The sequence below is a fragment of the Sinocyclocheilus anshuiensis genome, unplaced genomic scaffold, assembly GCF_001515605.1.
Source record: "Sinocyclocheilus anshuiensis isolate Anshui unplaced genomic scaffold, SAMN03320099.WGS_v1.1 scaffold522, whole genome shotgun sequence".
Lineage (NCBI taxonomy): Eukaryota > Metazoa > Chordata > Actinopteri > Cypriniformes > Cyprinidae > Sinocyclocheilus > Sinocyclocheilus anshuiensis.
In genome coordinates this window covers 482,681-508,351 of record NW_015544185.1, presented here as the reverse complement: position 1 = coordinate 508,351, position 25,671 = coordinate 482,681, and the positions used below count along the sequence as shown (strand labels likewise).

The 25,671-nt window shown below is 35.9% G+C and overlaps 1 protein-coding gene across 1 annotated transcript; it reads right to left on the bottom strand.

Annotated features, from left to right (window-relative positions):
- Nucleotides 1–4,763: 4,763 nt before the first annotated feature.
- Nucleotides 4,764–9,214, bottom strand: LOC107696413 (cysteine and glycine-rich protein 1-like). Its single transcript, XM_016496724.1, has 5 exons — nt 9,106–9,214; nt 6,529–6,697; nt 6,323–6,452; nt 5,916–6,009; nt 4,764–5,041 (listed from the first exon to the last, which is right to left on the bottom strand). Exons 1-5 carry the CDS (start codon nt 9,212–9,214, stop codon nt 4,965–4,967), a joined length of 579 nt encoding a protein of 192 aa, XP_016352210.1. The 3' UTR covers nt 4,764–4,964.
- Between the last annotated feature and the right edge of the window lie 16,457 nt (nt 9,215–25,671).

The window sequence follows — 25,671 nt, the reverse complement described above, 5'->3', positions numbered from 1 at the left end:
GTTGCTTAATATTTCTATTGTTTGTGAGAGCAAATCTTCTCCTGAGAAAAACTCTCTCATAATCCATGGGTTTTGGAAGAGATCTTCCTTTGGTTTTCATAGAAGAAGATGAACATTATCTGTCTGTTTATCAGTAGCAATTTGCTTTAGCGATAAACTTCACTTCATGGGTATCAGTTTTTGCCTTTCATATCATTTTTGCATTTATAAAATCATTTGAAGTACATTATGACTGCTGTTTCTCAAGTGTTTCTCCTCAGGCTCAGAAAAAGCCTCCACACTGTAAAAAATATTTTTTTAAGTTGTAAATAAAAAAGATTCTTGGAGTCTGTTTTATAAGAAAATACTATTTTAGTATTTATAATTCAAAGTTGCTAGAACATTTCACAAATAATTACAAAGAAATGGCAAGTGACACATTGAATTAAAAATATGCGTATCAGTTTTTTCATATAATCATTTTTGCATTTATACAATAATTTTAAACACATTAAATCTGCTGCTTCTGAGATGTTTCTCTTGAGAAAAAGCCTCTAGCAACGGCGTGGGTTTTTGAAGAGGTCGCAACAATGTCTCAAACTGGCCAAGAATCCAAAGTCTGCAGTCAAAAGCCAGATATTTCAAACATATCTCATTAAATTCTCCTAAAATCAAATTATCTACTATCTATATTACTTTTATAGCTACAAACGTACTGTATGATAACTACTGATCTCATTGCTTTTTGTTTTTCTATAGGAATTTTAGGAGAAACATCTGAAATTTAATGAAAATAAACTGAGAATGAAATGAAGTCTCATGAGCTATAAAAGAGCAACATCTGAGCATTAAAGGAACACTCCACTATTTTTGAAAATAGGCTCATTTTCCAACTCCCAACTCAACTGTTTAACTCTAGGGGAGTTGGAAAATGAGCCTATTTTCAAAAATAGTGGAGTGTTCCTTTAAAGTCTTCCTTTCAGTTTTGCATAAGATGAATATTATCTCTCATAAGTCTAACCGTTTGCTAGGTTTAACAGTTTAACTTTACTTTTTCCATTTTCTATAATCTTTTTTTTTTTTTTTGCATTTATAAAATAATTTTATACACAATGGAAAGGGATGAGATATTTGTGAGATTTTTTTTTTTTTCTGACACATTGATTAGCTGTATGTTTCCTCAGTGGAACCATGCTCTGTGTTTGACCCTACATCTGATTAAAATATTATCTTTAGACAACAACAATCTCTATGAGGGATTAAGACAGGAATGTAAAGTTGGCCATATGTCGGCTTAGCTAAACATAGAGCAGTTAGACAGCTGATACTGCCACTCTAGTGTTGTGAGATACTAAAAGCTATGTTGATGTCTCGAGATAAAAATGCATGCGTGCAATGCTTTCATCTGGGCTTAGGTTTTGCTAGCTTTCTCCAGGTGTACTTAGCAGTTATGTAACATCCTTCAGGTGTCATAGTCACAGAGATTAGCTGTTTTAGATGGTCATATCAGGCCTTGTTAAAGTCTGTACTTTCAAAATAGAGTGTCTTGCCACATAGATTTCCATTAGACGTGATAAAATAATCACTGAATTTGCATTCTTGCTTGTTTCTGTCTCTGTAACCATGTTACCAAACTCTCTCTGCTTGCAGAAAGCATTCGAACAATGCTGTTTCTTGGCTGGATTTTGTTTGTGTGGGTGTGTATTTTGGCATTGCTTTCTCTTATCTGCATGTCGAGCATCATTTCCAGGACCTGCTTTCTGAGAGACATATAATATGGGTTTTCTTCCATCATCCAGGTATTATACTATGACTCAGATGCTGTTATTGTGTCTAAACGGCTTCCTAGTTTCATCTGCAACGTTACTAGCTGTAGAGAGCTCTAGAAGGGTCAGTCTGCGGGTAACACCTGTCCTGTTTACTCTCATGATGGGCTCTGCTGGATTTGGTTCTTGGCTGAAGTGGAAACCCAGGATTATAGATGCTGCATGCCAGTCGTGACCGGACCGTATTTAGAGCCGCTGTTGATATTGAACGTTGGTGTGAGAGGATTTAGCATCATTTTATATGTGCTTGTGTTATTTTTTGACTATAGAGGATTTTTTTGCCATGGCTTTTATGTGTGATGGAGACTGGGGCTAGTTGTCACATGTTTTCCAGGGTGGGTTTATTTAAAGTCAGTTTCTGTATAAACAAAAACCTTGAAATATTGGCTACAAAAGCTATTGATCATTTCCATTTAACATTAACCAGCAAGAAAAGTTAATGTTTGATGATCTCTTCTGATAGCGGGGCATGTTGTCACATATATGGGGCAAGATGTTGATGTTGATTCGAGAAGAATACCTTTTTTGAAATATGAAATGCTTAAAAAAATTATGTGTGTGTGTATGTGTGTGTGTGTGTGTGTTTAATATGTTTTATTGGCTCTTTAATGATTTTCATCAAACTTTCAGCTAAACATAAATAATTTTATGAATTATAAAACTTGTTTTTTCTTCTGCTTACCAACATTCTTCATTATTTTCTTTTATGTTCCACAAAAGAAAGTAAGTGATACAGGTTTGAAACAAAATGAGGGTGAGTAAATGATGACAGAATTTTTCTTTTTGGGTGAACTATCACTTTATTTTTTTTATTATTATTATTATTTAATGAATTGAAACTCTAAATAAGAAACTAAAACTGCCAGTCGGTGGCAGTAAATGTCTTTATGTGTAAGCCATTGAGTCATTCATTCATTCAATTCGTTCAAACAGCTGATTCATTCAGGAATGAAGTAAATGGCTCTCTTTATGAATGGGCCATTGAATCATTGGTTCACCAGATTCGTTCAAAACGCGGATTCATTCAGAAACGTAAGACTGTGTTGCTCGGAGATGCACAACAGTTCTGCTGTGGCTTTATAGGTAATATTTTCATTGGCAAAACGTAGTAAAAACAGACAAAATTGTAGCCTATAAAACACAATATAAACTACTTCTTTACTGAACTGTTGTTTAAAATCACATTTGCACTCATGCTATTTGGGACAAAAACAGCACTGGTGTGATATTGCTCTCGCTGCTCGTGTGATATCGCTAATCATATGATATAAATATGAGACTTTATAAAATTGTATGGCTTTATAAAATTTATAAAGGGGCATTTTTGCCCCAATATCTTAAAATTTAAGGGCATATAACTGCATTATAGGCTAATAATATTCACTGTGTTGTTGCCCTGCATCATGTTTGTCAACAGTCTGGGGCGGGTGCGATAATTGGGCTAAAATATTTTAATCGCGTTATTTTTCCGTAACTAATTAATTAAATGAACACGCTAAAACGACAGCCCCAATATGGTGTATATAAATAATAAATATAAAATGTATTTTAAATGATAAAACTGTATCATATAAAACACATTTGACAGCTTAATATATACAAATTTAATTTTTTAACCCTACAAGATACACATGTATATTAGTTGAAAGGATATAAAAGGACAAAATATATTAGTTTTGCACTGGGGGTTTGAAACCAACATACAAAACCATCGCTGGAGAAATGTGACTTTTTTCCCCTCAAAATCTCATCTTTACTAACAGACCGTCTCTGTGTTACAACTAGCCTCGATCTCCTCTGCTGTACTGTTTTATAGAATTATTCTTCACGTTGGGTCTGTTAAAAATTCAGACCTCCAGACAGCCAATTATCACCTGCTTTTTATAAACTGTTGAGCACTTGTAAAAACACAGGCCAGACTCCTGCAAGCCTTACTGTGTGTATAGAGTGGAAGAACTTTTATTTCTGCCCAGTTGTACTGAATTGACCAAGTGTAAAGAAAAATTTACAAATTTTGTGTATTGAAAAGACATGAAATTCATAATGTCACAGAAATTTTAAATTGTGTTTTCAATAGTAGAATTAAATGTGGTGCCATCTGGGGATAGATTTATGCTTCTTCAGTGAGAAATAGTGGTTGTGTTTAATATTCGATTCAGCTCAATTCATATCTTTTTGACTCATTACTAAATCACACTGCCAAAAGCTGACACTTTTTTTTTTTACATTAAATTATACGTGAATGTCGTATTAAATGCCCCAAAAATTAAAAATTCACTAAATTACCTTGATTCAAAAACATACTTATTTGAAATATTCTTTGCTGCATAATGTGTATTTCTGCATAATTCATCTTGATTCACATACTATTTCTAGACAATAGTAGGCATAATCTTGGCAGTAGCAGTACACTATTGTATTCTTAGCATAGCTTGTTTTTTTTGATGATGGTGGGAATAGCCGTCTGTGGAAATTTGTTTCCTCCAGCAGCTGCTCTGAGACCAGTTTTGTTTATTCGTTTTCATTGTTTAATTCTGAATTTGTTAGTCTTTAGACTCTAGATGACAGCACTACGGTCTCTGTGATGTTGTTAGGCTTCTCTGTGAGTCTGTGGTCTCATTAGATCAGGCCCGTGACAGGCTCGAAGACATAAACACGCTTTGTTCTCATCACACTTGTGTTTTTGATGTGTGTGTGTGTGTGTGTGTGTGTGTGTGTGTGTGTGTGTGTGTGTGTGTGTGTGTGTGTGTGTGTGTGATGTCATGGACAAAACAATCTGAGAGCATATTCAAAGCTGCTTTCAAACTGCGTCTGTTTACAAACATTTTTGACTCATGTTTGTTCAAATTATAATTGCATTCTTGCATTCTTAGTTATTATACCATAATGCATGGCATAGCCCAGTCAGAGAAAATCCTAAAAATAATAAATCCCAGTAAACATAAAAATAACCAAGTTTTATTATTGCAAAAATGTCAGTTGATAATAATATTTTGGATTTCACAATAAAACTGTTTATTAGATTTAGTACATACTGAGCACCAAACTGGGCACTTATATGTGTTTATAACATTTATCAAACATGTTTCTCACGAAAGTGACCAGTCTGTCCTCCTGGGTTCACCGAAGTCTGTATTTCTACTGTATTTCACTGTATTTCTACTGAGCGTGAGCCAGAGCACCAGCTCCCTGACCAAAGCCAAAGCCCTTCGGTCCAAAGTTCTTAGCATAGCACCCTGTATAAATAAAATATGAATGGAAATAGAAATAGAATTAGAAATAATGTTATTATAAATATACATTTTATGAATATTAAATATAAGTAATAAAATAAATAATGCTATTATAAATATAAATGATAGAATATAAATAAAGATTAAATAAAGAACATTATTATGAATAGAATTTTAAATATTCTGTTATAGAAATGTAAATAATATATAAATAATTATAAATATTAAATAATAAAATAATGTTATTATAAATACAAATTCTAGAAATAAATACATGTTAAATAAATATTATTATGAATATACATTTAAATATTCTGTTATTATAGAAATGTTATTAGAGATATAAATAATTATAGATATTAAATATAAATAATAAAATGTCGTTATTAGAAATACAAATTCTATAAATATAAGTACATGTTAAATAAATTACATTATTATGTCTATAAATTTAAATATTTTGTTATTATAGAAATATCATTAGAAATATAACTATAAATATGAAATAAAAATATGAATATTATTTAATATTAATATTAATTGTTTATATTTCTGAACAAATCCTCAGTATCTTAATATCAAATAAACATACACACCTGTATGCATGATATTTGATACTGACCTTTACAGTAAAGTCGGTATTAGAAATACAAATTCAATAAATATAAGTACATGTTAAATAAATTACATTATTATGTCTATAAATTTAAATATTTTGTTATTATAGAAATATCATTAGAAATATAACTATAAATATGAAATAAAAATATGAATATTATTTAATATTAATATTAATTGTTTATATTTCTGAACAAATCCTCAGTATCTTAATATCAAATAAACATACACACCTGTATGCATGATATTTGATACTGACCTTTACAGTAAATCTCTCCGTCTTTATCTGCCAGAGTTGTGGACTCCAGACTCTTTCCACACTTTGCGCATCTGAAGCAGCTCTTATGCCAAGACTAAAAGAGGAGAAAAGTGAGGCCCGAAATGTCATTGTTGTCAGTCGTTTGTTGTTGTTTTTTTGTCATGTCATGCTGGTTGACTTTATAACATCAGACATGCTTGGATTGGCAGTGATTTTGTCAGTTTGCAGCATTATTTGGCTTTCATATGAGGGCAGGTTAGGACACAGAGTTATTATGTTTGCATTAAGACTACTTTGGCAACCAAGCCAAAACAATTAAGCCTTTTCTCCAAATTAATTCAGTATATCAAAGTTGGGTTAACCAGTTTGGCAAGGCGATAAGCCCAGGCAAAGAAAAACCAACTCACGTTTCCCCCTCCAACCACCTTCTCTGCCGCATACACAGCGTTTCCACAGCGAGGGCAAACATCCGAACCGCCGAGCTTCTGAGCGAACTTTGACGGGTTGGGGTTGTTGGTCAGACGATGGGATGTTTGCCTGTGTGACAGATACAGAGCGGCTACTTTAATGCACATTGGTAAAGACACAATGAAAATGAAAACATGCTACTAACCCAGCCGGTTTGATTCCCAGAGCTTCGCCCGTGTCCATGCTAAGCGTACCGGCTCCTCCACCAAAGCCGTAGCCTTTTGGGCCGTACTTCTTGCCGTAGCAGGACTTGCAGTAGATCTCGTCCTGATGCACAGCTACTGTTGTGCTGTCCAGGTTCTTTCTGCACACCACTGCAGTTAACACAGACGTACATTCATGATCAAGACACTGTTATTATACATTAGACAATTTGCTCTGTGGATAATGGATAAGAGCCGGCGCCAAAGGGGGCCATTCGCGGGCCTTGCACCCCCAAACGATTTAGTGTGCTCCCCCTTCCCCTGAGGTCTGTTCTAGCACGTCACACACGTTTGAGCTTCCATGTTCAGTGTATTTGATGCACACGTTTTGTAACAATCACTCATTCATCTATTGTTTACTTTTATCTGTCGTCAGACTCTCTGAGATGTCGTTGTCATGACGCGTTCCTATGGGTTGCGTCTTGCTTCGGATTTGACTGATAAACTGACCTTCTGACAGCGTGAGCTTCATGCTTTCTAACCATATCTCCACTTTTTTCCTTGATGTTGCAATTATTCTGCTTATTGTAAACTTACTGTATAAGTTTATATCAGTAGTCCCATATTCATAATTGTGACCACACAGTTTGTTTACAATGTCTACCATTGTAACATGTTTACATCTACCAATGTCTTTAACAAGATATGTGCATATATATATATATAGATAGAGAGAGTGTATCTGATATATATATATACACACACACACACACACACACACACACATCCTACTTTTTCTCTCTGCACAACTCTGTATACATTGCATGATTTTAATAACTTTAATGTACTTGAATTTTGCACTGGAATATACAATTATCGGATCGGGATTTGGTATCGGCACATACTCATTATTCAGCGACTCGGATCGGATTGGGGGCACAAAAAACCTGATTGGGACATCCCTAGTACATATACAAATTATACTGTGGGGATTTTATATGTATTATGAACTTATATCTTTATCTACCCAGAGAATGTATGTATGTGGAAATTGTATATCGCCTTGTAAGTTACATCACTGTTGATGTAATCAAAACTGAATCAAAAAGACTGTTGATACAGTAAGAGGATATTGTATAAGAGCTGTAAAATGGATGTGTATGGCATATCTCAGTTTGATCATGTCATAAGTAACAGTGAATGTGATGAAAAGTGTTTGAGTTCATATTGAGACTTTTGAAACAAACTTTGGTGTCTCAACAAATCTGAGCACAGTTGAGATCTCGTCTGAAACTCTAGACTAGTGGATGCAACTGAGTACTTTTTCTCTGGAGAAACATGTGGAAAAAACTGAGATATTAAAAACACAACCCTAAACATATACACTCTCGCTACTGTTTGGTAACGTACAATGTAAATGTGTCATCTACACCTAAACATTCATTTGATCCACAGATCTGCAGTCAGACGCAGAAGATGCACAGCCATAAAAGGCAGATGAATTCACCGGGATGTTCATTTGTACAACACCTAATATGGACTCGCTGTTAAACAGGAAAGATTTACTCGCTGCTCTGACTTTTATACAAACTCATGCCAGCTTTCCGCTCCGAGGCCTTTTGTTGTTAGTTCAGAAGCACAAACTATTATTAATGATCCAACAGTTATTACTTGATTTACTAAAATAATTAAAACTAAATAGACTTAGTTTAAGAAAAACAAAAATGACAAAAAAACACAGAACAAAATTATTACAACTTTCTATAAAATTAAAAAGAAAATGAAAAATATAAAATAAAAAAATCTAAATATTAATAAAAATAAGATTAAATAAAACTTTTGTCCTTAGTTAAGAAGCTCAAACTATTAATGATTCATTTGTATATTTCAGGGTTATTATAGTTAACTAAAACCATTAAAAATTGTTAGTTGAAAATAAATAAATAAATAAAATATACAAAATTTATTTATTTTATAAATACGTTTATTTTATCTTATTTTATTTCAGCTATTTTGACTTAGTTTAACTTGATGTACTACAATAACTAAACCTGAAACTGAAATAAAAATGTATAAAAAAGACAAAATGACAAATACACAAATAAATTAATCAAATTTCATCGTCTTCTTGCAGGACAGAAAAAATCATAAATGAAATCCACTGGCATTTGTGGAGATTTGTAATTTCCTCTGGATTGGTGTCATGCTATCACAATCACAGCTGACAGTTTTGTTCAAAAACATTATATTATATTTTCCATGATATATATATATGACTATCTGCATGAATAATTTTCCGTTTTCCGGCTAACACCCTCTCTCTGCAGGACGAACCCTCACCACCCATTTCCACACGGAGAATCTCACGCTCACATGCACATACTTTCTGCTTAAACTACTCCATTAGAGCACTGGAGGTGTCAGGTGAAAGTGTATGTGTGGATATGTGTCTGTCTCTAATAGATTTCGAACATCTGCTGCCATCTCTCACGTTAGTTCACATATTGTGATGTGAATACAGAGCATCAGTAACAGACAGTGTCACAGCAGGTCTCAGGTCAGCTGTGTGTGTGACTTACTGCACAGAAAGCAGGACTTGTGGAAGCTTTGTCCTTCACACTGAACCTCCTCTGCGAAATACACCGTCTTCTTGCAGCAGCCACACTTGTTTCCTCCTCCCAGCGGCATCCTGACAGCATTAAAAAACATTAAAACATGGACAAATTACAGACAGACAAAAACAGACATTAAAATATGCACAAATTACTTCACAAATGTACATTAGGCCTTATTGCATTTGCATACGTACAATCATTTTTGTCATTTCTGTTGTGGATTTTATGTGTTTTCAGAGTTTCAGTTCAGTTTTCATCATTACTAGGTACATTTTGACTCAATAAAGGATAATTTGTCATTGCCATTGTTTTTAAATAATCCAAATGGCAACATGCTGGTTTTTGGAAGAATCTGGAAACTTTAGTACTAACATAAAAAAAAAAAAATAATAATTGTATTTTTATAAACTAACATGAACTAAGATATAGAGAGAATATATTGCTAATTAATAGTTTATTTTGGCTAATGTATCTGCGAAATACACCGTCTTCTTGCAGCAGCCACACTTGTTTCCTCCTCCCAGCGGCATCCTGACAGCATTAAAAAACATTAAAACATGGACAAATTACAGACAGACAAAAACAGACATTAAAATATGCACAAATTACTTCACAAATGTACATTAGGCCTTATTGCATTTGCATACGTACAATCATTTTTGTCATTTCTGTTGTGGATTTTATGTGTTTTCAGAGTTTCAGTTCAGTTTTCATCATTACTAGGTACATTTTGACTCAATAAAGGATAATTTGTCATTGCCATTGTTTTTAAATAATCCAAATGGCAACATGCTGGTTTTTGGAAGAATCTGGAAACTTTAGTACTAACATAAAAAAAAAATAATAATAATTGTATTTTTATAAACTAACATGAACTAAGATATAGAGAGAATATATTGATAATTAATAGTTTATTTTGGCTAATGTATTAAATAGCATTAACAAATGGGATCTTATTGTAAAGTGTTATATACTCCATTTAGACTGTAAGTCTGATATTATACCAGGATAAAGGGTCGAAACACGTCTTTCGCGTTCTGTCTTTCCCACTGTTACAAAAACTTTATTTAATGGAGAGTAATAGTAAAGCTCTTACCTGCAGTGATAGTTTGTCTGGTCCACTAGAAGATCACAGAGTGTTCAGGAGAGTCTGAGTCCTCATATGAGTCCAGAGAGGATGAGACTGATGAAGAGATGAGGAGAGGGAGGGAAAACAGATGCAGAACGTGGCAAAGGGAGAGAGAGAGAGAGAGAGAGAGAGAGAGAGAGTCATTTCTAACCTATCTGGCTCTTTTCAAATCACTATTTGACAGTTTTCTTTTCATATTATGTCTGTTCTTTTCAGAACTGTAATGCTTTCAGGAAGACATGCAGTGTTGTAGTGACCCGTGAAATGTTTGGACGTGCGTTTTGACCTTAAACGGTGTTTGTTAGGAGGATTGGAGTCCCTCACCCTCCTCATACCAAAGTAACGCAATGTAACACAGCTGGACCTGCTGCTGGAACCCAAAACTCAGATCTCGTAAGGAAATGAGAAGCAGAAGAATGTCAGCTAGTTAGTTAGTTAGTTAGCTAGCTAGTTAGCTGGTTAAGAAATAAAGCAGATCCAGCTTTATTTGAAAGCAGATCAAAGCTTTTAGGGAATCGAGCCGGGGTGCGTTTCCCAAAAGCATCATTAGCCAACTATGGTCGCAAGTTCTGCTGAACTATGCTGGTAACGACAGAACTTTTGGCCATACTTGCTTTCTTTGTGGAAACGCACCACCGATTAGTTAAGAAATAAAGTTAGTTAGAAATAAAGCTAGTTTAGTTAGTTAGTTAGTTAGTTAGTTAGTTAGTTAGGAAATAAAGCAGATTAGTTAGTTAAGAAATAAAGTTAGAAATAAAGCTAGTTAGTTTTAGATAAAGCAGATTAGTTAATTAAGAAATAAACCTAGTTAGCTAGTCGTTAGTTTTAGTTAGATTGTTAAGAAATCAGATTAGTTAGGAAATTAAGCAGATTAGAAAGTTAAGAAATAAAGTTAGTTAGCTAGTGGTTGGTTAGTTAGTTAGTTAGTTAGTTAGATGGTTAAGAAATAAAGCAGATTAGTTAAGAAATAAAACTAGTTAGATAGTAGTCGGTTACGAAATGAAGCAGAATAGTTAAGAAATAAATCTATTTAGTTTAGTTAGTTAGGAAAAACAAATTAGTTAGTTAAGAAATAAAGCGAGTTAACTAGTTGTTAGTTAGTTTAGTTAGTTAATTAATTAGAAAGACTTTATTGTCTGCTTTTGCACGTGGTTTGCATGTTTACAGCTATATATGAATATGATGCATCTGTCCTTGCCAAGTAACAAATAAAAGATCAATGTTAGTTAGTTAGTCGGATATTTGTCTGGATTTGACACACCAAAACAAGGGCAAATCATAATGACAAAGAAGTAGCATGGTAGTATGATAAGACTATATTATTCCTATTTATACTATACTATACTATACTATTACCATGAAATGCAGATGGTAATAAATTTGTAATCTGGTACAGTATATTTCAAAGTATTAACGTTTTACCATGGTACCACATTGCTCTCTATAAATTTGACTCTAATTTAACTCCAGTTTCTCCTCATGTGTTGCATGTTCACTGCAGCACATGAATATTACAGCATGCATCTTCGGTCTCTGCCAAGAGTCTGTGAGCCTGCTGATGGTGCTGTTCTTCCGGCACGGATTCATCCGATCCAATGATTTCAAAGTGCAAAGTGGGTGTTGGAAACTGATCCATAGCCTTGAGACTGAGCAAGGAAAGTCTTAAGCTCTGCTTCAGTTGTGTGTGTTACACAGAAGCCTTTTTATATTCCGCTCTTTGGTCACACACATCTCCTCCGGACATCTGCTATGAGCACGAGTGTGTGACCAATGCATTAATCCACCGTTGGAGAAACAGGAGTCCAGGACAGGAAGGTTTTCATGTAAATTTGAGCATATGTTCGGGCCTGAGAGAGAGAGAGGCTCGTGTGCTGTGAAGTTTATGTGATGAATGAAGGCGCTGCTGCTTCATTTATTCAGTATTTTGGCCTGAATAATATTGTCAGTGGCTCTGCATCAGCATATGTGAGTAAATTATTATTTTATATTCAATAGTGCATTAATGTCCATTTGTTTAAATATGCTGTTGGTTTGTAAACCTGTTAAATCATATGAAATCAGTCATTTAGATGCTGCTAATCACAAAAATAATTAAGTCAGATGTTCAATTTAATGTGAATTGATTTTAATTGATGGCTTGTTGAACTGGAATGAATTCACTAAGGTAATCATTTAATAAGTGGTTTTGTAGTTTTGTAAGTATGATGGCCATAGTGGAGTGGCTTAAAGGGATAATTAACCTAAAAATGAAAATTCATCATTTATTCACCCTCATGTTGTCTGAAATGGTTATTAGGACTTTGATTTTGTTGTCTTCATCACACAAAGCTATTGAATAGCTTCGGATGACTAAAATATAGTCCTTATACTGTACTGTTATCACACTTTTTGGTATTTTCGGAGCTCTGGACAAAAGTGCTGTGTTTCACAAAAGTCATTTGGGTTTAGAATGACATAAAGGATAAGTAAATTATGACAGAAAGTTCATTTTTGGGTGAACTGTCCCTTTAAGAGGAAACTGATTTGAGATTTGTTGTATTCATTTGGGTCACTTACATGTCAATCAGTAGTGTTTCCAAACATAGGATGGTTTGGGGCGCAAGTAATTACGAATTTAAGAAATCAAACTTACACAGAAGTAGCCATAAATAAATGAAGAAAAAGCCATAATATAATAAAATTAAGATAAAATTAATAAAATAAAATAAAAAAGAAGAGCTCAGTATCTGTTTTTATTTTATTTATTTTTTGCATGTCTTGCATGTTCACAGCTGTGCACGCATATTATGCATCTTCTTTGGGTCACTTACATGTCAGTCAATAGTATTTCTGAAAATATTTGGGAAATTTTGACTAGGATTTTAGGATGGTTTGAGAGCATGTTTTGCATGTGTCTTGCACAGTTGTGCATGAATATTAGAATCTTCTGTTCTTTCCAAGAAACAAACAAAAGGTAAATATTGGTCTATGCGCCGTCTCAGAGAAGGGTCTGAAGAGGGCGCGCTCACTCTTCTGGACTGACTTCATGTAGCGCGACACCCGTTCTCGCTTTTCTCTTTCACAATCACTTGCTCTGGGCTTATAGGGTATATTGACTTTAATCATAAATTCATCATAGCTCCATATTTGTTGCTTCAAACCGTCTGTGCTTGAAGTCTGTCACTCTAGATTCTGTTTTTCTCCGTGTATATGTGCCTTAATGATTTATTTATTTCCCATCACGAAACAAACAAAGCACGTGCCGAGACCTCATATTTCCTCTGGTGCCGTTGATTCCGGCACTATAATTATGACTGCGGTCTTAATGGAATAATCCGAGTTAAAGAGCATTAGCTGAGTAAATGCAACCAGGCTGATGTGAAACAGAGACGCGTTGCTCGGTCAGTGTGTGTTGTACATGGTTCATCACTCCATCATGCTCAGATTAGATTCAGGAAAGCCTGATAATAAACGAGCGGCTGCAGCTGCGGTTCTGCCTTCAATGCGGCTGAAACTTGAGCCTGTCTGCAGAGACTCACCCTCCATATAACCCAGCTCACACTGGTGGATGACACTTTATTCATTGCCTTCATCATCATCATCATCATCATCAAGGTAATCACAATCATCATTTTGATGTTGATATTGATGATGATGATGATGATGATTTTGGGGTTATGTTGAGGAGGAGGAAGATGATGTCCAGGTAGGCCTGTCTTATTGTATTGTACAAATTTTACTATAACCATCATGATCAACACCACTTTAATAGTAATAATGATAATACAATTCATAAAAGGCGTGAGATAAAAAGTCCAAACTATAAGATACTAAGTCATAATTATGTCAAAATAGTGACATATCAAGGCATAATTATAAGATACAAAATCATATGGGATAAAAAGTCAAAATTACAAGACTCTACGACAAGTAATAATTATGAGATAAAAGTAGAAATTGACAAATTAAGTAATGATTATTTGATAAAAAGTTGAAATTATGACATTAATAAGTCTTAATGTCAAAATTATGAGGTAAGTGTCACAGTCTTCAGCGGGTGTGCCCAGGAGGGCCACCAGATGACTGTGTTCGGTGAGCACATGGCTTGTGTTGTCTGTTGCCATGTGCTCTCTCCTGTCTATTGTCTTGCCCCTCCCATCTTGTTACCTCGTTATTGTTTAAGTTGCTCCACCTGTGTCTCCCTCGTTAGCCTCCTCGTTTGGTTCCTATTTATTCTCCTGGTGTCTGTCATCCTGTGCTGATCCATCATTTCTCATTGTGTGTGTTTCGTGTCTGCATGTGGTGCAGCTTTAGGCCTGCCTGTCTGTTTTTCCCCCTCAGGGTGGTTTGAGTTTGTTTTTGTTTCATTTTTTACTAAAATAAATAACCATTTCTCCTGCACTTGAGTCCTTGCTTCAACTCCCCGCACGCACCGTGACAGTAAGTCATAATTGTGAGAAGCTATAGATAAGAAATTACGAGATAGTAAGTTAATTGAGGCAGTTATGTTGAAACGAAGTAAAAAAATTATGAGATTAGATTGTTTATTATTATGAAATAAAATGTCAAAATTATGAGATATGAAGTCATAGTTATGAGAAAATGTAAATTATGACAAAGTCATAGTTATTAAAGGTTAAAATTATTATGAAAAAATGTGGATGTTTTGTCAATATTTAAGCTAAATCTGATTTACCAAAGCATTTTTTTTTTATGTGGTGGACATGAGATTAATATCTAGTATCTCATAGTTACTCCTTGATGGTTTTTCTTCTGAAAGAAATAGCTTTCTCTAGTTTGATCCAGCCTTAGTTCCAAGCTGGTTTAAACTGATTTTATAGGCACGCCGCACAACAACTTTACTAGTGTAGTCATAATGGACAACCAGCCAAAAGCAACATACCAAGACTACCCTGCAAACCAGTACGTGATGGCTTAACTAGTAAACTGGCTAAAACAGGTAATCTATGTTTGTATTCAGCAGGTTGGTGGTGTATGACAAAGTAACTGATAAAAATTAATTTAACATTAAAAACACAAATGCGTTCTCAATCAGAATGACTGTCAGAGGTGTAAGTTTGTGCCATTTGACAGTATCCTTCACTTTAACAGCACTACCCTCTGAGAAACAGTGTGTATGTGTGAGGAAGAGGGCATGAGAAATGAGGAACATTTCAGACTGTCATTTAAAATGTGGCCGCTTAAGAGTTATGTCATTTATAATGTACTTTAAGGACTTTGACATTCTGCTGTAGAAAGGAACAGCTTGTACAGTACATAATGATCTGAAAAATCCAACGTGATCCATTTAAATCCGAACCAAATGTGGCCTAGGAGCTCTAGACATGCATGTAGGATCCATATCCACTGCTAATGGCCCTCAGTGTAGGTCTATACCTCCGTTCAGGCTTAGGTAAAAATATCCATCCAACCTGGATATACGCCAGCTGGTCCATTTACTAGTAAGGAGAATGTATTTCAATGAAGACGCTGGGCGTATAGTTAAGAAGAGAGACTGCTTTCTTTCGACTCAGAGCTGGGAGAAGAGATGTTGACTCTCCTCTGAATCACTGCAATGTTGTAATGAAGGTTGGATGTTTAACTTAGTATCTTGTATGCAACTAGCAAGACTGTCTACGCTGGACCTGTGACGTTTCTCTGTAAATAGTGTTTCTCTGTCATCCGTTTCTCCAGTAGTGAGTAAGTTGGTTAACAATACAACTAGTTACAGTATGTATGTTATGTTAGCACAGCCTGGAGACTATTATATTGTTTTTGGGATGTTAATATGCAGGGATCCCAATGCTAAACTAAATCCGCATTAACAAGCATTAGACGGATCATGTTTATGCGGCTGGCTGCACTTTGGGTTTTGACTGTGAGCTGGATTTGCACGGGGCAGAAATCCCATGATCTTAACATGTGTCACACTTTTTTTGCTTGTAATTTGGTGTTTTAAAAGCCACAGGCAGTATTAGGATGACATCACCACACTGGTATATTGTGATGCCGTGATTTCATACAGATATAGAACATCTAGATGTTGCTAAGCTAACAGTTCAGCCCTCTAATAAAAATACAATGAACACAAATATTGAATAAAATACTTTTTTAATTGGACTAAATTTTAATGGTACTTCACTATTTATTTTCTGCTATTTTGTCCTGTAAATGTATATTTGTTAAATGTAAATGTATGTATTTAGCTTGTTTTTTATTTTTACCATATTGTGTATTTACGTATTATAGTATTTAATAATATTTTGAATGAGCTTTTATTTGTATATTTTTAATATACAATTTAAAAAAAAATTTTAATTTTGATTTTAGTTAAAAGTTTTAGTAATTTTGTTTTGTGCTTTTGTAATTTTTATTAGGTTGTTGTTGTTTAAATATTACTATATAGTGTAAATTAATTTTTTATTTAATGTTTACTAATTTTTTTGTACTTTAACTAGTTTTTTTAGTAGCAAGACAAGATTTTTCATCTTATATTCATATTATCATTATATCATATTATAATTTGTGACCCTGGACCACAAAACCAGTCATAAGGGTCAATTTTTTGCTACAAATATACCCCAGCGACTTAAGACTGCTTTTGTGCTCCAGGGTCACATTTTATTTCAGCTTTTTTCAATTACCGAAAATGATTTTTAATCATTTTAGCTTAGTTAACAATTGCAATGCTGCATCTTTTGGCAAATTACACTGCAAATGTGACACAGAAGTGTCATTTAGGTGTATTTACACAGGCTGTTCAGTGCTGCTCAGCTTAATGCTGCATAAAAGCATTTAATTTAGTCTGGCTGTTATGTGGCATTGTGACTTTTCACTCAATTTTCAGCAGGAACAGAGTCTGTTTGCCTGTGATGCTTTAAATGCTGTCCAGGTAGGCAGTATACTTGGTTTTGGAACAGAACTATATAGTCTTCCATCATGCATGACCTCAGGGAGCAGTGTAATGTAATACTAGTCTATATTCTATATATTCCATCAAACAAGACAGCTGTTTAAACGTCTAGTAAGGTCATGTGTATGGGCTTTATTATCCTCCAGGTGAATTAGGAATTGTATTTCGATTTATAGAGCCCCTCAGGAAATGTCCTTTACAAATGAGCACATGACATTTAATGACATTTTGATATTTTAAGGCCTATTAATTACATTCCCTTTTGCAATATCATATTATTCCAGAAAATAATGCGCAAATCACATACAAATACAGTGTTACACCCATCTCACCAGACATTTTCCACTAAATGAATGGTGTTATTCGGTAGCTGAGGGAATTTGGTGTTGTTGCCCAGTTTATTATTTTCCTGTTGGTTTTATCTAATAAAATCAAGCCATTCACGTCTCTGGACTCTGTTGGTTTCAGGACGCTGGTAAAGCTACTCAAGTCTTCCACAATACTGGTTTTTAAACCCTGAGCCCGTCCCTAGTTGTCAGATGACTCATCGGGAGGAAAAGTTGAGTAGTGTTGGATTATAACACAAGCTGATCTCTCATGAAGGCTTTCATAAACTTCTAGGCTGATCTGCAGCGTCATGTAGTTTCTAGGCTTTAATAACCAGTGTAACTTTAAATTTTCTGTCTTGAGTATCTCTTTAGTTTTGAACAATTTTCAGTACTAAACTAAATTTGTACAAAACTCACTGCCATAATGGTAGGATGATCTAAGTGAAGACACAAACTTATCGCTGTTGGATTGGAACAATAAAAAACAAATAATAATAAAAATAATTTAACTGTCATCAAGGCTATAGTTATTGATATTATAAGGTCTTGACAGACGCTCTCAGAAAAACCGGCTCTGTTGAATCTGGGTCAGCTGTGCCAAGCTATGCTGGAGTTGGATCCAAAAGAGCAAGTCCCTCAGGCTTAAACATCAAGTCCACTAGATTTTTATGATTACTACAACAGCTTTACACTTGTTAAAGCCTACCAGTCTGTAATGCATTTGCCAGTTGTATCAGTATGAGGTTTTCACTGCAGTTCACATGCCGCATATGAAGCTCCTCTGTTATTTTCAACCTTTATAATATGATTTTTATCTTACGGGTTTGTAAAGCTACGAGTCTTGATCTTGTGGTCTCGGTCTTGTGTCTTGAGACCACATGAACATGGCTTTCGTCTGAGTTTCATTATTTAAAGCCAGGCCATAAACTGAGACCCAGACCACAGTCTGTCTCCAGCGTACTAAAGGTGATTTTTACCTCAACCACTAGTTGGCGCAGTATCTTTACCATTGTGCTTTGTGTTTGAAATAAAGGCTGCTTTTGAATCTCTCATTTCAGTTCTTTACACTGAACATTCTGGTTCTTGTTCTGGATCTGGATTTATGCAATTTTGATTTTCAAGTTGATCCTGTTTTTAAAAGGTTTAGATATGAGACAGAAATATTGATTAAGAAGAATATTATTTGTATGCAGTGTGTACTGTAGGTTCAGATGGCTCATTTGCACACCTGAGGAGAAACCTTGAGAACCTGAGCTTTAATGAAGTCATCAGGGTGGAGAGTATTTTATTTTTTTTTTTAGGTCTAATCTATATTTGTGTCTCTGATTGTCTGCAGACAGTAGCATAGATTATACTGTAATGTCTCCTGTACATTTAAGTGAATATTACACTGTTTTGATATAAAATTGGCCTATTAAACTACATCTATTAAAAGACTTTCCCTCATTAACATTCAATGCAGCTCATTCTGCTGCTGAAATCAGTCTAATATCCTGCTGTAATGTATAATGTGCATAATGTCTTGTCCAGGCCTGACCAATTAAACTTCTGCTTTGGCCTGTTGCTCATTTAAAGACAACAGAACAATTATATGAAAATGACCAGTTAAAAGTATATTAATAAATATAAGCAACATTTTACTGCCTTTTATTATTATAATACATCTTTTTGGTCATTTTTATAATCTTGAACAGTTTTATTTGTCATTATATATATTTTATTTGTCATATATGGCAGGCTAGCATTCACTAGAGATTCCTGCAGTGTGCTTTCAGAGTTTCTCTGAAACCCTCCACCTTCCCCAGCTCCACCTGTATAGATCTGCTACGGGTTATTTTATATGCTATTTGTGCAGCAGCAGTATGTCTTAAATACTCACGGCACCATATCGCCGTATGCATTGGCAGTAGCAAGTTCCTGTACTTGCTTGCAGCAGCAGCAATAATCTACAGCAATAACCAACAGCAGCAGCAATTCAGCAGCAACGTAGCTGATCTGTTCCGCCAAGACCAAATACATTAACATTGTCATATCCATCACCATGCTAAAATCTTCAGAGAGTTGTCATGATTTAAATATATATATACAGGTGAAGCAGGAGCTACAACCAAAAAAAGTAAAAAAAATAAAATAAAAAAACTTCTGAGACGGTGCATGAAATGGAGATTGTTCCAAATTGGTCACTTGTCGCATTAGAAGGCAGCTGACTATGTAGACAGTGATAGGGTTTGGAGCAGTGTTTTTGTGCAGATGGGACAGTGTGCAGTGGAATGGACCATTAAGATTCCTGTGGCAAGCAGCATCAAGTGTTTAAATTGTGTTAGTTGTATGACAGACAAGGGTGTGGGCCGGAGTGAATTGGATTAGGAGTGACTATCTGTAAATGCCTGTGGATCGTAAGAGCCCGGTCTCGAATGTTGGATCCATTTAGCCCACCAGCACAGAGTATTACAGCTATTAATGATGTCACGCTATCGTGCTGTTTTCCTGATCTCATAGAAATCCACACTGACAGGGCCAGTTGAAAAAAGTTTTTTTCCTCACATGAGGTTGTTTTCCTTTGAAAATTGTATGCATCACCTCTAGTAATTCACATTTCAAAAAGATTAAACATAATTATAGTTTTCCTGTTTTATTCCTGGCTGGTTGTTAGTAATAGCGTCTGTGCTTAAGACTCAAGATGACAGATTTAGTTTGATTTCATGAAAACAGGTACCAGCTTGTTGAATATGGATTTAAAATGAGAACATTTAATAGTTTGTGGTCTCTGAGATTCTATGTTTTTGATTCTCTTGTCCTTTGAGACTTAATTTATTTCATTTATTTTCATTTATTTATTTAACCAGGAAGAGACTCACTGAGATTAAAATCTCTTTTCCAGGAGTGTCCTGGCCAAGATAGGCAGCCGAGTTTGCATATACAAATAAACAACGTAGTTACAACATACATTACAAAACCAACATATAACCAGTTAAAAACAATTACACACCATTAAGTTGCTCTCAAGATTACATAATAAAGACCTAAAATAATTATAAGACAGCAAGTTTTGTAACTTCATTTCCTTTTGAAGAAGATTCCAATCTGAGGCTGCAGCATATTTAAAAGAGGTTTTACCAAGCTCAGTTCTAACAAAAGGTATACAGAGATTGTAAATTGACTGAGAACGCAATGAATGAGCATCTATTTGATTGAAAATAGTCAACAACAATAATATGGTGAAATATTATAATTTTAAATAACTGTTTTCTGTGTGAGTATATTGTAAAATATAATTTATTGCTGTGATCAAAGCTGAATTTTCAGCATCATTACGCCAGTCTTCAGTGTCACATGATCCTTCAGAAATCATTCAAATATGCTGATTTGCTGCTCAAGAAACATTTCTGATTATTAGCAATGTTCAAAGCAATTGTGCTGCTTCATATTTTTGTGGAAACTGATTCTTTGATGAATAGAAAGTTCAAAAGAACAGCACTTATTTGAAATATAAATCTTTTGAAACATCTTTACTGTCATTTCAGATTAATTTAATGCATCCTCGTTGAATAAAACTATCAATTTAATAAAAAAAAATCATGTAGTAATAATAATAATACATTTTAAAAATAATTTACTAATAAAACAATGTATTTTTAATTTCTTTTTCGATACTTTTCCCCATGTGCTATATATAAAACCCTGTTGTTCTGTTCTCTGCTGCCTGACTGCAGGCTGTTGGATAAATTCGATCTGAAGCATCTTCTGGCTGGTTTGACCCAGACTCTCCTGCTCTCTCTCCCTCCCTGACAGACTCAATCTGACATAGTGAATTGGTTGTGTAGAAGTGGCAAAAAATAAATAAATTATTGAATCTGGGTCTTGGGTCTAAATTTAACAAACAAAACCAGGTCTGTTATATAAAGCCGAGACCAGTCACATAAGGACATTGACTGCTGCAGTATGAATATTCTGTGCTTAAGATCCAAAATCCCCTGTCCACACTGATGAGGACCAAGCCTTTATGTATTTCACAACTAGAGATTTAGATTTTAAGAACAAAATGTGGTCTGTGTTTGCACATGCAAAATTGAGTTGTTGACAAGGTGTTGCTATGCATTTGCTGAGGTGTTTTGGGTAGCTACTACAGTAGGATATCTCTAAGTGGTTACTACAGTGTTATGGGTGGTTGCTAAGGGGATCAGGGAGGTTGCTAGGTCGTTGCTAGTTGGTCACCTGGTCGTTTGGAGTAGTTGTATGGGAGCTGCTAGGTAGGTAGTTGCTAGGATATTCAGGGTGGTTGCTAGGGCATTGCTATGGTGTTGTAGGTGGTTGCTGGGGTGTTTGGAGTAGTTGTATGAGCATTGAGAGTTCCTTGGATGATCAGGGTGATTGCTGGAGCATTGCTAAGTATGCTGTGGTGTTGTAGGTGGTTGCTAGGGTGTTGCTATGTAGTTGCTGGGATGTTCAGGGTGGTTGCTAGAGCATTGCTAAGTATGCTATAGTTTTGTAGGTGGTTGCTTGGGTGTTGCTAGTTGGTTGCTGGGGTGTTTGGAGTAGTTGTATGAGCATTGAGAGTTCCTAGGATGATCAGGGTGATTGCTGGAGCATTGCTAAGTATGCTATGGTGTTGCAGGTGGTTGCTAGGGTGTTGCTATGTAGTTGCTGGGATGTTCAGGGTGGTTGCTATTGCTAAGTATGCTATGGTGTTGTAGGTGGTTGCTTGGGTGCTGCTAGTTGGTTGCTGGGGTTTTATAGTGGTTGTATGGGCATGAAGTATGTTATAATGTTGTAGGTGGTTGTTAGGGTGTTGCTAGGTAGTAGCTAGGATGTTCAGGGTGGTTGCTAGGGCATTGTTATGGTGTTGTAGGTGGTTGTTAGCGTGTTCAGAGTGGTTGTATGGGCATTGTTAGGTAGTTGCTAGGATGTTTAGGGTGGTTGTCAGGGCATTGGTATGGTGTTGTAGGTGGTTGCTAGTGGGATGCTGGGGTGTTCAGAGTAGTTGTAGGTGGTTGCTAGGCTGTTGCTATGGTTTTGTAGGTGGTTGCTGGGGTGTTTTGAGAGGTTGCTAGGTTTGCTTGGCGATTGCTGTGAGTGGGTTGCATAATGCCAATGGAAATGAATGGTAATTTGGTGTAATTTAATGTTGAATGCATGCTGTCAAGGGCACGTCCTCAAGAGACTGCTTTTGGCATGATGTCATGATGACAAACATAAACATGAGCCGCTGGCATGAGGGCGTGTGTCTGGGTTTGAGGAAACACTGTGTCAGTGTGTCTCTCGCTGAGGGGAGGGAGAGCAAATGTCTCCTGCTCTCTATTTGTCCTCCTCATTGGCTTGAAACGTGTCGTCGCTGGCTGTCCTGCATGTCCAGATGTCTTTAGTCTCCGCCTTCCCTTGAGATTCTGCAGACAGCAGTAAAGGTTATCACAGGGATGCTGAAGGAATTCACAGCAACTCTTTAACAAGAGGTGAGATTTAATGGTTTATATTCAAAAGTGCATACAGTCTGAATGGTTTAGGCTTTTTTAGGTTGTTCGTTGAGTATTTTGGGAGAGATCACAGATGTGTTTATCTCTCTATCGGTGTGTGTGGTAGACAGAATTCAATCAGCAGCTGCTCAGTAGTTGTTTTCTGGGGCACTTATCTAAAATCCTCTTCCTCTGAGCTCTGGACTGCTGTGTCATGATTACTCCAGTCTGGATGAGGCACCTGGCTCAGCATTTGTATTGATTTATAGTGAAACTGAAGTAATGCTGTGATATGCATGAGTTCATTGTGATGTGATTCGCTCAATGTGTTTTTCAGGTGCTTTTTTAACATTTTTTGTGATGTTGCATTAGGTTTATTTGTTGCTTATAAGGGAGAACAGGGCTAGTTGTGACAGTTTTTTGCTTATTTCACAGAAAATATTTATTTTTGAATGATTATATCCGTAAAGGCATATAACTGGAAGCATACAATGATTTAAAGGGGTCATATGATGCTTTTTTTAAAGATCATTCTGCGGTTACTGAAACCACGCCTTCTTTCTTTGCGTGCACATTTGGGCGGCATTATGCAAATATTTCCACATAGTGAGGTAGATATGTGGGGGCGTGTTAGAACGAGCCGTTTTAGGGGGGCGTGGCAGAGTCTTAACTTTTATAAAGAATATCTCTTTGGTTTTGAGACTTTAGTCTTTGCAACTTCAGGGATCTTATCTATTCACAATCAGCTTGTAACACTCCAAAGAGAAAGGAAAACTTGAAATCGCATCATATGACCCCTTTAATATAGCGGGGCATGTTGTTTGAGTTGCTGTCTTTGTCATAGAACTTACAGCCAAGATGTATTTATGTACATACACACCCCACATGTGGTGCCATGTTGGCTTGGCCATATTTCCAAATTTGTCACTTGTCAGTGCAGATAATGAGCACTAATAGGATGTGACGTCTCTGTCAGGTCACCAGAGCCCTAAAGGGTCTTATTATCAATATCTCTTTCATCAGTCCTCACAGAGCTGCTGCTGATCTGGAATCAGGGCTAGTGACCTACAGAAATCTGCAGACGTTAAATGCAGAATCAGGTGTTAATATATGACCATTGTTATAGATTTATGTGGCCATGAGCGATCGCTACAGTCATGTGACTCAGTGGTTCTTATGGCACAGGATAAATCAAAACACTTAATTTGAGCAGAAGTGGACAACAGTGAGACTCTACAGGCACAATAGAGGACCTATTATTGGGAGGAAGGGATCAGTTTTGGTGCCAGTCACTGGAAGAGCTTGAGAGATGGCAGACAGGGCTGGCAGTGCATGCTGGGAGTACCAAGTGGTGCCAGTCTGTCAGCAGACCTCTGATCAAACCCCTCCAAAGAAGAGCAGCCGGTCCGGCCAAAACGACTGCCGTGTGTCACTGAGTCCTAATTATTATCAGCTATGCAAATGAGCTTGAAATCTGTCTGCCTGCCTGCCTGCCTGCCTGGCATTTATTTGTATTTCCCAACAGCCACTGGATGGTTTTATTTTATTACATATGAAATTATGATTTAAAAAAAGCATTTAAAGTATTTTTTTATATATTTTTTTTCTATATTCATAAATGATTAAAAGGTCCTAATTTAAGACTATATTTATTTAATAACTATCTTTTTATATTTCCCCTACCTCCACTGATGAATTAACTTTTTATTTTAATTTATTTTGTACTTTTGTTTACATTTGATTAATTTTGTATTCATAATATGCAAGGACACTGTGTATGTTTCTATTTTATTTGAAATCAATTTTATTGATTTGTTTTACTCTGTCTTCTCTTGTACTTTTTATATTTATTTATATTATGTTTTTATATTTATTGTTTATACTTGCACAACCACTGATTCTTTTATTATATATATTGTAGTATTTATTTGCTTCTTTCTCTTCTCTTGTACTGCATGAGAGTAAACCATCCTGAAGATGCCAATCATGCCATCTTGATGTTGATGTCTTGATCATTTCCAGTCATGATGTTTCGATAAATATGAGTAAATTTAGTCACATTTTTAGGCAAAAAAATCTCTCTAAATCTTATCATGTTCTCTTGACGTCTTCTCCCAGAGCTTCATCTCGTGATCTTCCTCGACTATGAGCGGTGGTGTGAACCTGAAGACGATGTCCCAGAGCGGCTCTGGTATTCCTCTGCCGCGGAGCCTGACCAGCCTCTCCAAGCAGGACACCAAGGGCTTGAGCGGCACTTTACTGGGTCCTGCTGCCCAAAACCAGCTGGCTGCGCGAATTTCCTCGCTTTCTTCCTCAACCTCATCCATATCTTCTCAATCGGTCTCAAAGGAGTTACTCAAAGGGACCGGATTGAGAACTCAGTCCTCACAGAGAGCTCAAGGGACATCTGGTGGCACAAACAGGCCGTCGTTTGCTCCCCGTTCGGCCCACAGCAGCCCGCATGTGCCCAAACGAGAGATGATCCCATTCAAAAACAACCTCCGGAGGGGCTCGTTACCCCAGGATGGATTCAGAGACATGGAGAGACACTCCAACAAGAACTGGAGATCTGGCCATCATCACTTCAGGAGCCTAGACAATGAGGTTGTTGAATCTTCTAGAGAGCACCAGACGGGTCAAGGCCTTCGCAAGCCAACCAACGGGAACGTCATTTGGGAAACGTCAGCTGGTGTTCAAAGGGACTTTCAGAAGCAGCGGATGAAAATGCTG

Excerpts from the sequence above, each read along its gene's own strand:
- LOC107696413 (XM_016496724.1), bottom strand. The coding sequence starts at position 9,214 with ATGCCGCTGGGAGGAGGAAACAAGTGTGGCTGCTGCAAGAAGACGGTG. Across the intron at positions 6,698-9,105 it reads CAAGTCCTGCTTTCTGTGCA|TGGTGTGCAGAAAGAACCTG; the intron begins GTAAGTCACACA and ends TGTTAACTGCAG. Across the intron at positions 6,010-6,322 it reads AGGTGGTTGGAGGGGGAAAC|TCTTGGCATAAGAGCTGCTT; the intron begins GTGAGTTGGTTT and ends CTCCTCTTTTAG.